General features: G+C 33.7%; 1 protein-coding gene across 1 annotated transcript; it reads left to right on the forward strand.

Annotated features, from left to right (window-relative positions):
- The first annotated feature begins 5,545 nt into the window (after positions 1-5,545).
- Positions 5,546-9,038, forward strand: LOC105263186 (myrosinase 1-like). The gene is made up of 7 exons (XM_011299230.1): positions 5,546-5,589; positions 5,836-6,058; positions 6,137-6,452; positions 6,895-7,225; positions 7,412-7,538; positions 7,616-7,857; positions 8,873-9,038. Exons 1-7 carry the CDS (start codon positions 5,546-5,548, stop codon positions 9,036-9,038), a joined length of 1,449 nt encoding a protein of 482 aa, XP_011297532.1.
- Positions 9,039-11,227: the final 2,189 nt, after the last annotated feature.

Consider the following 11,227-nt stretch of genomic DNA (forward strand, 5'->3'; position numbering starts at 1 on the left):
TGAAAACAAGCAGGTGATAGCAATTAGTCGACTGCAGATGAGTTATTGAAATGTATCGGCATATTTTCTTTGCCATTGATAAATTAATGGCGAGCTTCCGGATAATTTTTACAAATTTTTTTTCCTATTCATCCATATCTGTTAAGAATGTATATAGATCCAAATGGGAAATCAATGACAACGTCTAATTATTTTATTGAAGAATTTCTATTTGTTTATCTCTGTTATTTTTCCTGTGAATAATGATTTAAATTGAAAAATTACCACTCAAAAATTTAAATATCTTAAAAAATTTTTATGGACGAGTATATATATTTCTAGATAAATCGTGGACTTATACAGTGCAATAGGGTCATAGCTATCATCATTAAAATCATTGCCTCCTATATCTTATCTTCTGTTGGTAACTACTTAACTGACACAGTACGTTATCTTTCCGAAAATATTTCTAAGCATCAACGACAGATGACGTTCCATTGGCTTCCGAATGATTTGGTTCTGACCGAATTGGTTCTGACCGAAGAAAGATTACCTCGGTATGTGCCCCGATTAGATATACCTTGCAAATATCCATTCATTCGTTCATCTTTATTCGTGTAATCTAGATAAATCGTGGGCTTTTACAGTCTAATGAACCGTTAGAGTTCAAATCCTATGAACGTTGAATTATTCAAGCATGAGCTGAGCCGAATCCGTAATTATCACGCGAAATGAAATGACTCTTGACCCATCGAAATGATCCTTCCTTTGATCACTACTCGTGCGATTAATTCGTGCGTTGAAATCAGGGATTCATCTGTCGAAATAATTCAATAATATCTGCTAGCAGTTTTCCTCTACAATTTGAGGTAAATTTTCATGCCCCAGGAAGTTTCTTGCAAATTACACCTCCTACAGAAAAATTGATGATATATTAACTGTACGGTGAGAAAATCTTTATAAAAATCTTAATGCAGTCAGAGAACAAATTTCTTAAGGTTGTCGTCGCGCGACAGTCTCTGTAAAAAGTTTATCCGCTGTAAAACGGGCCAGTTTAGAACACAATCTTTTAGCGGTATATAGTCTCACTTGATTGATTGCATTGTGCATGGATAGCTAAAGCATAACTATATATTTTCCATATTAACTATTTTCAATTATATAAATTTATGAATTTCCGATAATTATATTCCGTAAACCAAACGGTCAATCGATTTGATTTTTTTTTCTGTATTTCCTCCCACGATGTATATTCCACGTTTTTTTTTATTTCTGAAACTGTCGAGCCGTTGATTTTTAAAAAATTCTAATCGGCAAAACTCCATTTAAACACCTGTTAAATCACTCGAATTTCAAAAATTTATATCTCAAGTTCAAAACGGTCAATTGCAAACGGAAAAGGCTCATTTTGTTGCTAATTTTTCAAACTATTCACCATAAAATTTTTAACGAAAACTGTCGAAAAAAAATTCTACGCGACAACAACCTTAATGCTGGAAAAACATTTCTTTTTTTTTCAACAATATCTTAACATCGGAGGGGCCATCTTGATTCTCAACACAGCAGTTTATTAATTGCACAATTAAAACGTGCTCTATCTACATCAATTGTGGATACCTTTTAAAAAACATTAAAAATACTCAGTTATTAAACTACGAGTTCTTGAAAATTATGGGATATCTGCCGAAAGTTAGGTTGCTTAGGAACATGTGTATTCAGGTTGGCAATCAGAGATTTTGTGCCAAAATCCATGCAGATGCATGATAATTTGAGGGAAATGTCCGATTAATTTTCAAGCACGAGAGGTATTCACTGGATTATACCCCAAAATCAAATCTCAATCAACGAGAGTTGGGATTTGACATCTGTCAATCGTCTTTTGTCTCACTCATTACGACAAATGCCACGGTTTTTTATGTTTTTTTAATTCCTCCATGTTAAAATTCTGAGAAATTAGTATATTATGTAATGTGTGATGGTTTTTTTGGCACGTGAGAGCCTGCAGCTCGGGTTACAATCCCACGACTCAAAAAATTGATAACGCACGTGTTTCATATACTATTTTATGTCATTTCGCGAACAAGGTTTATTTATTACTACTAGCACCAGCCGTGGTAATTCCAAAAATTATCGTTGTGATACCCACTACATAATGTGAAATTTCATACTCCTATTGGTTGAGCTTCAAAAATATCTGGCATTGACTTCAAGGTTACCTGCAACCAAATAAAGCCATCAAGTTCTTCAGGAAAAACGCGCACGTGATTTTTTATGCTGAATTACGTGACTTCTTCATCTTTCCGCAACGAACGTTAAAAGTGATAATTTATACTAATGGCGCATGAAAAATTATTCAATTCGATAAAACAACTATTTTTGTATGAATTATTTTACATCTAGAATATATACATACGCATACCAAATATTCAATATACACATATCGATAAAAAATTTAGAAAATATTAAATTTAATAATCAGTTTGATTTTTTATGGTCTAATGTAGCTCTACACCTAGGCTAGGTGAAAAAGAAAGGCTTTTTCATTTTTCTGGAAAATTTACTATGGGATTGGCATGAACAATTCAGTGAGTCGCCAAATTTCAAGGTTGTGCGAACATTTTTCTGCTTTTTTTATAAACTTTTAAGGAGAATGACAAAACTGTAGAGGAAATGCATGAAGATGATGGAACTACCACGAAATTTCGAGAGCCATTAGATAATGACAAAGCGGGAAGACGTTATATTTTTTCTCATCAATCCCATCGGTAATTTACCAAAAAATTAAAACAACATCAATTATGACTACATATGGATGTGAAACATCTGTAACAAAAAACGTTTCATTGTCTTTTTTTTTAACAAGAAAAATTAATGATTGAATTATTAGTTGAAAAGGGTTGAAGAGATCTATAATTCGGAAATTGAGGGGATGAAGAAAAAGTTGGAAAGAAGGAAACAGCCTAGAATTAGAATGCAAAAATGACCGTAAAATCGAAAGTCCCTAGTGACACACATTTAGAAAATTCAGGGTCACTGGGTCTTTGGGTTCACCACCTCGTGGGCTGACCCTTATGTTCACTTATTTTTGGGCCCATTCTGAGTTCTGGTCACTGGACCAACTGCAGTGCAATTGGCTCGTGGCTTCTTCGGGTATCTTTCTGAAAGAGTAGTCCTCAAGAGTTAAAATTTTTCTCGGGTGGTAGTTGAAAATTTTGCTACTGTATCTGAGGAATTTATGGGCCTTGAGGAATTTTCTGACGGTAAAAAAACTGAATATTGTAAATATCAGCGGAGATGTTCAGTTTCAGCGGGATGAAGTGGTATAATGCACAGGAAGTGCTTTAAAAAATTTATCCGAGGAGAGGGTGAAGAATTAATGGAGTGCCATATGGCAAGATGATTTGGATGATTGACGATAGATTTCACGGTCCATCTGACACCCGTATTATCAAACCTATGGGTTTTGTACAGAATCGAGTCAGTGAAAAATTAATTGCTGTCGAATTATGGATTATTACCGGAGAGCATCAAGGTGACAACTAATTCTCCAAATAAATGCTGGAGAGCAATAATTCATTGGAATCATCGCATCGACTGTATCGAATGTTGAGAGGAAAAAAATACGATTTTTGAAAATAATTGAAATAATTTCCAGGGAGAAATTTCCTTTTGGTGATTTGGTTCAGCGAATTTCTCACCTGAAAATTTATTCTTCGGAAGTTATTCGGGAGAAGTACGGAGAACTATTAAATTTGAGTAGAGCCACGCGCCTCCTGTCAACGATCCATCCAAACATTTTGGAAACAGGGAGTTTAGTGAAAATTTGTCGATTTTCTGAAAATGGACCGCCGGCTGTGGGTCCGAACGCCGAGGGACATGTTTTTGAAGGCGTGGATCTGTCCTCATGTATTTCGTGAACTTCCCTGGTAGTTCTACCCCACGGGAGATTTTTCATTTTCCGGATCAACAGGAGACGAGAAAGTCGCGCCTCCTGTCCCAGTAGCCGAATTTCACCCCTAAGGCCCCCCGGGGCTCATTTTCACGTGAATTATTGACTCACTTACTGACTTTTCCTCATAGCTTTCTCGGAAACACTTGAATTTTCAATTTGCAATTAAATTCGCGTTAGAAACATCAATACATAATTTACATTAAAATTGGCGATAAAATTTCAATCGAATCGCAAAATAATTCATCTCATCATTTTCGGCTTCAAAATACATTTGATTTCATTATTGGTTACATCAACTGTTCATTAATATTAATTAAATACTTGTAAACTATAGGGAAATAATTTATTTACATTATTCATATAATAATATTAAAAAATCATCCATTGTTATGAAAATTTGAATTTTTATTCCGCTTCCTCGAACTTGTTTTTATTATATTTATATCAAAATGATTATTTCATTATTATATTAAAATTTCGTCAATTCGTATCATTGAATGTATTAATCAATACAATAAACTTGTATTTGTTTCATTCGTGTTTTTTAAAGTTTAAAAACGACCGTATGCATACCGAAAACACTATCCGTTAAATATGACATTTTAAACCTAATTTATGATATTTCTGATCTTGGCAATTATGACTCAAAATACGTAAAGAACGATTTCTGATTTTGTAAATTACAATTTTTATGTTGTAAATTACCCATGTCGTGGATTATTTTTATTACCAATTTTGCCCTTAACAATTATAAGTTTTATATTGTTAAATGCGAGGTCCGATCTCGTAATTTATCATCTTTTCCTCGTCATTTACGAAATCTCAATCGCGTAAAATCCCAGTGATATTTTTTCAAAATTTTCCAAAAGGAATTTAAAAATCCACAGAATCTGGAAATTTGAAAAAATCGTGAAAATTTGGGGAACTTCGCGAAAACCGTAGAAGATAACCAATTATTCCTGCCAAAATTCCCCATCTTCCATACTTCGAATTTCCAGATTATTAGAATCTTTCAAATTATTTTTGGAAAATGTGGAAAAAATGTCAGTGAAAGTGATATTCAGATCATTCAAAACATCCTCAAACTTAAACATTTTATGTCGCACGCAAAACTTTTTCTTTCATATCCACCGGTCCTTCTCTTTCTCGTAAACAAAGAGAGGGAGAACGTAAATTACAAGATTGAATCTCATATCTTACGATGTAAAACTCGTAATTGTCAAGGGCGAAATTGGTAATTCACGGGTAACCGTACTTTATAAGATTGATCCCGTAATTTACGCGACCAGAAACCTCATAAATTACATATAAAATGATAAACTCTACGGATAGTGTTTTCTGTATGTGTATATTCAAATATTGCCGCAAGTGTTTAGACTAGATAGAACTGATAAAAAGTAATGAACATTCGGGATATAATTTGATAAATTTTATGAAAGAATCCAGAAGTTTTTCATACTAGCCCGTCGAGTTACCTCTTAACGGTGGAGTCATTCTTGGACGAAAGTTATTAAAGAAACAAAATTGGGGAGACATCAAATGTGCAGAAACAAAATCTGATTTTATCCAACTGAATTGGGAAATAATTAATTCACGATCACCTAGTAATTTGACATGCAGATATATTTGATTGTTGGATTACTGTGCTTTCTTCCAAGGTGAGAGATGCATTGACAGGTACTTCTTGATTTTAATAGTCTATTCCCTCATTTTTTATTCATTTCAACATGTGATATCTCTTATCAAATAAGTAGCAGCTGTTGTCAATGGAAATGTATTTAAATAGACCTGACAAATCAGCCAGATGTACCGAAATATTTTATTTCTCAATAAAAAAAGGGAGTGTCTAAACTTCACGTTTTGAGAATTTAACGATGAAACTAAATGAAATGACATTGTTGCAGACTCGTGAAAAATGAAAACGCTAATCTCAAAATTCCTGATGAATTCAGCATCGGCGCAGCCACTTCCGCTTTTCAAGTCGAAGGAGGCTGGACTGGAACTGACAGGGGAATGAGCAATTTGGATAACATGACACTGGCAAATAGCATTGGATATGATGCGCGAATAGCGAGCGATTCTTATCACAAGTGGAAAGAAGATGTTCAGTTGATGAAGACTATCGGAGTAATGATCCTCCCGCATATGATTCGAACAATTGAAATGAATGACTCCACTAATTAAAATTATTTACTCATTTTTTAGTTGCATTATTATCGATTTTCGTTGAGTTGGTCTAGAATTTTACCGACTGGATTGTCGAAACGCATCAGTCAGGATGGAGTGACGTATTACAACAACCTGATTGAGGAGTTAATGTCCAAGGGAATCGAGCCTTATGTCACGATTTATCATTGGGATCATCCAGCAGTCTTCGAATCATTCGGAGGATGGCTTAATGAAACGATGGTGGATTACTTTGTTGATTATGCACAAGTTGCCTTCCGAGAATTCGGATCTAGAGTCAAATTCTGGAGTACTGTCAATGAGCCCAATGAATATTGTAAAATGATCTATTCTAGTAAGAACTGAATCCAATAGTTAAGCGGTAAAACAGTGCAATTTAAAAAGATTAAATCCAATAGGCGAGTCAAAAAACTGATTGTCACTCCTTTGTTATGAATTTGTACAAATTAATTAATTTGATTGATATATTTGATTATCGGGGGGTTGTTTATACCAATATTTCTACCTTCTGGAGTTTTTCAGTTCTCAAAATTATCTGGCTAGATGAAAAATGTTCTTGACGTGTGATAATTAAATTAAATTATCTCCTTTGATGTTTTTAGTTGCGACAGCTGTGTCGATTTAGCTTCTTTTTCAAATTATTATTGTTTTCGTTTCTGTTGACATATAGGTGGATAAACTCATTTCTATCAAAAATCAACATCAACCGTTTCGATTTGCTTTCATGTATTGTCAAATTAACGGATCAATGCTGATTATATTTCATTTCTCTTCAGAACCTCGGGATGTATGCCTCTGTGTCCATAACATGCTGAAAGCTCATGCCAGAGTTTATCACCTGTACAAGCATGATTTCTACTCAACGCAGAGAGGAAAAATAGGAATAGTCTTTGTAACTCATTACTATTACTCCTCCGTAAAGAATGATGCTTTATCACCGAGGTTAATGTATGAGTATGACGGAGGTTGGATTGCTAATCCTATATTCTCCAAGGATGGAGATTATCCAGCCATGATGAAGAAGGCGGAAGAAGAACGGATGGAATGGGAGAAATTATCATCACCACGACTGCCGGAATTTTCTCAGTATTGGATCGATCTCTTGAGGTGATTGATTGTGATTAAGAAATATTCTAAGGGCTTCCACTAAAAATCAGAATGATTTTATGATACGAAAACGATTGACGAAATCGATAAAAGTGGAGGAAAGAAAATATGACTTTTAATAAAGCCGATTATCTAGTCTTAATTCTTCATTATATCTATATTAAAATAATCAATCCACTATTTCAGAGGCTCATGGGATTATTTAGGACTCAATCATTACTCGTCGTATCTTGTGTCTAAAAATAGCAACGATCATAGTTATTACGAGGAGAAAAATCCTGATTGGCCTGTAGCTTCCAATCAATGGCAGAACGTTATTATAATTATATTTGGCTTTAACAAATGATCATTACTGTTAAATTAAAATTAATGGATGATTTATTTGTCCAGGTGGTTCCACAGGGCTTCGGAGATTTACTGAGATTTATCAAAGAAACCTACGATAATCCACCAGTTTATGTACTAGAAAATGGCGTTTCGTCATTTACAGGTCTTAATGACATGGAGAGAATACGATATTTACACGATTACATGAAGGAAATGCTTCTGGCTATACATCGAGATGGCTGTAATGTCAAAGGGTACACAATATGGAGTCTCCTGGATAATTTCGAATGGGGTGTCGGGTACAGGTAGGTCAATAAATAAATTACAAAACATGCGGGAAAAATTTTCATGTGATTGAATCGGATAAGTTTTATTTTCCCTTTTAAAAAAAAAGCATGTAACGTTTTTTGTCAGCTTTTTTTGGCGCTATGCATATCAAAATATATCTATATAATATGATATATCTATATATAATATATGTATATATAAATAATATATATAATATGTAATATATATAATAATATATATGTACATATATATTATATTATACTAAATTTATATAATATAATATATAAATTTAATATAATTTATTTAAAAAAATTAGATCAAATTATTGAATTTAATATCACTCACTCGTCGTGTCAATAGCGCCAGCAGGGGGAAGGGGGGCTTAAGGAATTTCAGGGACAACAGAGTTTACCTCAGAATTATTTTTTGATGTATGTTGATGTCTTGTTGTTTCTCACTCTTTTCTTTCATCTTTTTAATGAGAACTGAGAAGATAAGAATGGATTTTTCGTCAGAGAAATTAATATTTCAATGATTATTGTTTTTGGTGGACCTAAACCAGATATTTACCATCTTTTTTTTATTGAAAAATAAAAAGTGAAAAGACACAAAATTAGTTTTATCTTGTTGTTTCTATTGAGATTCGTTTTATCTCGTTACGATTTTGAATTAAATTTATTAAATTTTTAGACTTTTTTCTTTTTTCTTTTTGAAATTCAATATGAGATATTTTTATTAGACTCATTGAATGTATAATTCAAAATAGTCCTAACATTTATGTATTTTTTGAAAGTTTATTCAATAGGCTTTGAAATGAGGATATAGGATATTATTAAAATGTGGAAGGAAGAGAGGAATTAGTGGAAAAATTGAAGCTAACAGGAGCCTTACGAACGTGGATTATTTAATTACGGAAATTTTCCCCCCAAAAATTACAATTCTTCTCATTACTAAAAATTATCATTCTTTTGACAATTTTTGATTGGCATTGTGCAATAAATGAATTGAATTTTTTTAATGTAATCTTTTCAGCCATCGTTACGGATTGGTCGAAGTAGATTTCAATCATGAGAATCGCACGAGGACTCCCCGGCTGTCATCACAATGGCTTCAGAAAGTTATTGCTAAAAGGGAATTAATTAGTCCAGAGGATTTCAAACCGTTCAGCCTAGCGAAATTAGAATTAGAACACGAATGAAAAAGATCGGTTAATGTTAAATTAAAAATTCTGTCAAGTGTTTTGGCAATTCAAGATCATCATGCCCGATGGTTATTCCAACATTCATAAACTTGAAGACTTCATCAATTTTTATTTGTGTTTTGCACAAATGAACATTTTTACAGGATCTTTGATAAAATGAAAATAAAATGTTGGTACTGTGACTCGACTGATGGAGAATCGTTCTTATCTCAAATTGGTGAAATTTTGGGATATTTTTTATTGCCCACCCTGCCACATTCATAAATCATAATTCAGCATCTCATACCGGTGAAAAACGAAGGTAAAATTGAGCTACCGTTTGGTCAGTTTTGGGGCTCCTGGCATTTTCCTCAAAAACCAAACTTTATACTTTCGAAATATAGAATTTACGATTTTGTGGGCTTTCAGGTCATTCTCGTTGACCAGTGCCCCTGTGACCCACTATCCAGTCAAGGACGTATGGCAATTTTTCCCAGTGTTATTCTTGGGAAAAGGAAGAATTCCTTTTGTATAGGTCAACCTTGGCGTCGAAATTTCACTTGCCAATGTGGGTTACCGGGGCCATTTCGTTTTTGGCTACTGAATCCTGTTATTTACTGCTAGTCTTGATGGAAACTCCCCTCCAAGTCAGTTTTTCACAGAGAAATGCACATCTCGTGGCGCCACTCTGAGTTGAAAATAATTTAATAGTCAACTGGTAAAGGATAACGAGTCCACTGGTTTCGCCTATTGATTTTACGAGTAACATCTTTTTTTTTATTAATACAGTAAACAGAAAAGGATACAGAAATAATAATAAGTACATTTAGGTGCACTGCATGTTGATGCTGTCCGTTTTTCTGTGGTATAGGTTTATGAAACTTAAATTCCTATTGATCATCCCATAAGTTCAAATTCGTAAGTTACTTTCGTCCAAAAAGTCCGTGAGTATTCCGACACAGTTTTTATCTATAAATCCTTCAAGAATTTGTAACTGTAGAGTAAAGGGGAGAAATAATATCTTTAAAACTAAGAAAAACAGTGAATTTTCCTTGGAGCACCTTTTGTAATATGTAATGAGAGCTGCACAATAGTGATGATCAAAATTTCATTATTTTCCATAAATTCAGAGATATTTCTCGATAGCTTGCGTATTAACTGAATCGAATTATAATTTTATACTTCATTCCAAAATAAAAAATTGAAAGATCTGAAATTTTTGAATCCCGCCATAAATGGCTGAAAAAATTTGTTCCTTTTATCAAAACCGAGAGACGAAAGTTGAAGATGATCTGAGGTGGATGAATAATTCTAATCAATGTTCAAATATGCAAGGCGGTCAACAGCTGTATGGGCGCCGCCATTGAGATCCCCCCCTCCCTTCAGTCCACAAGAGATTCTAAAATGGCAGCAGCTCCATCTTAAGTTATTCATTTATTTTTTATTTTTCAATTATTTATTATCGTTAGATTCGAATTAAGAAATTGTTGAAAATTTGTCGGTCATTCTCAGCCTTTTACAATTAATTTCTTATTTTTAATAGGTAGGTTTTAATTCTGTGTTTTCAAAAATATCTTAAATGAGATACTGGCATGATCCCAAAAAGGGAATATTACATTTTTTACAATAAAAATTCAGAACTTTCCCTCTGGAATTCTGCCTCAAACCCATCATAAATCATAATAAATGTCCGGAGGTCGTGCGAGGGCTATTCTCAAGACACACGAAGGTTCCTTGAATGTCAGGCAGGCATCATGCGAAAAAAAAAATTTTCTTCTACAATTTCTTATGGTCGAACGACGGCCACACGCCGGCCACCATAAAACTACCATAAAGTCATTGACTTGGAAAGATTTTTTTTGTTCAATTATTGCCCCTCAAAAATGCGTAAATCATTTTTGGGACTGATGGAAAGTGGAGGAGAGAGCAAGGGCTGATAAAAATACGTGTGGCAAAACGCGTGCTCGTGGTATATTCTCTTCAGAGTAGAAATCAAAGGACAGAGCAGGTAATTGAAAAAAAAACATTCACTTTTCATAATTTCTTTGACGCAGCACAAATTGCGGCAATAGTTTTTAAAGGGCTTTATTATTATTCAAAATCGTAACGAGATAAAACGAATCTCAATACACTGAGAAAAAAAATTATTTTTGCCAAGAATATTTTCTTCCTACTAGTAAATCTGGGGATCACTGTGTAAATACTCC

This window comes from Fopius arisanus, unplaced genomic scaffold, assembly GCF_000806365.1.
Source record: "Fopius arisanus strain USDA-PBARC FA_bdor unplaced genomic scaffold, ASM80636v1 scaffold00013, whole genome shotgun sequence".
Classification (NCBI taxonomy): domain Eukaryota; kingdom Metazoa; phylum Arthropoda; class Insecta; order Hymenoptera; family Braconidae; genus Fopius; species Fopius arisanus.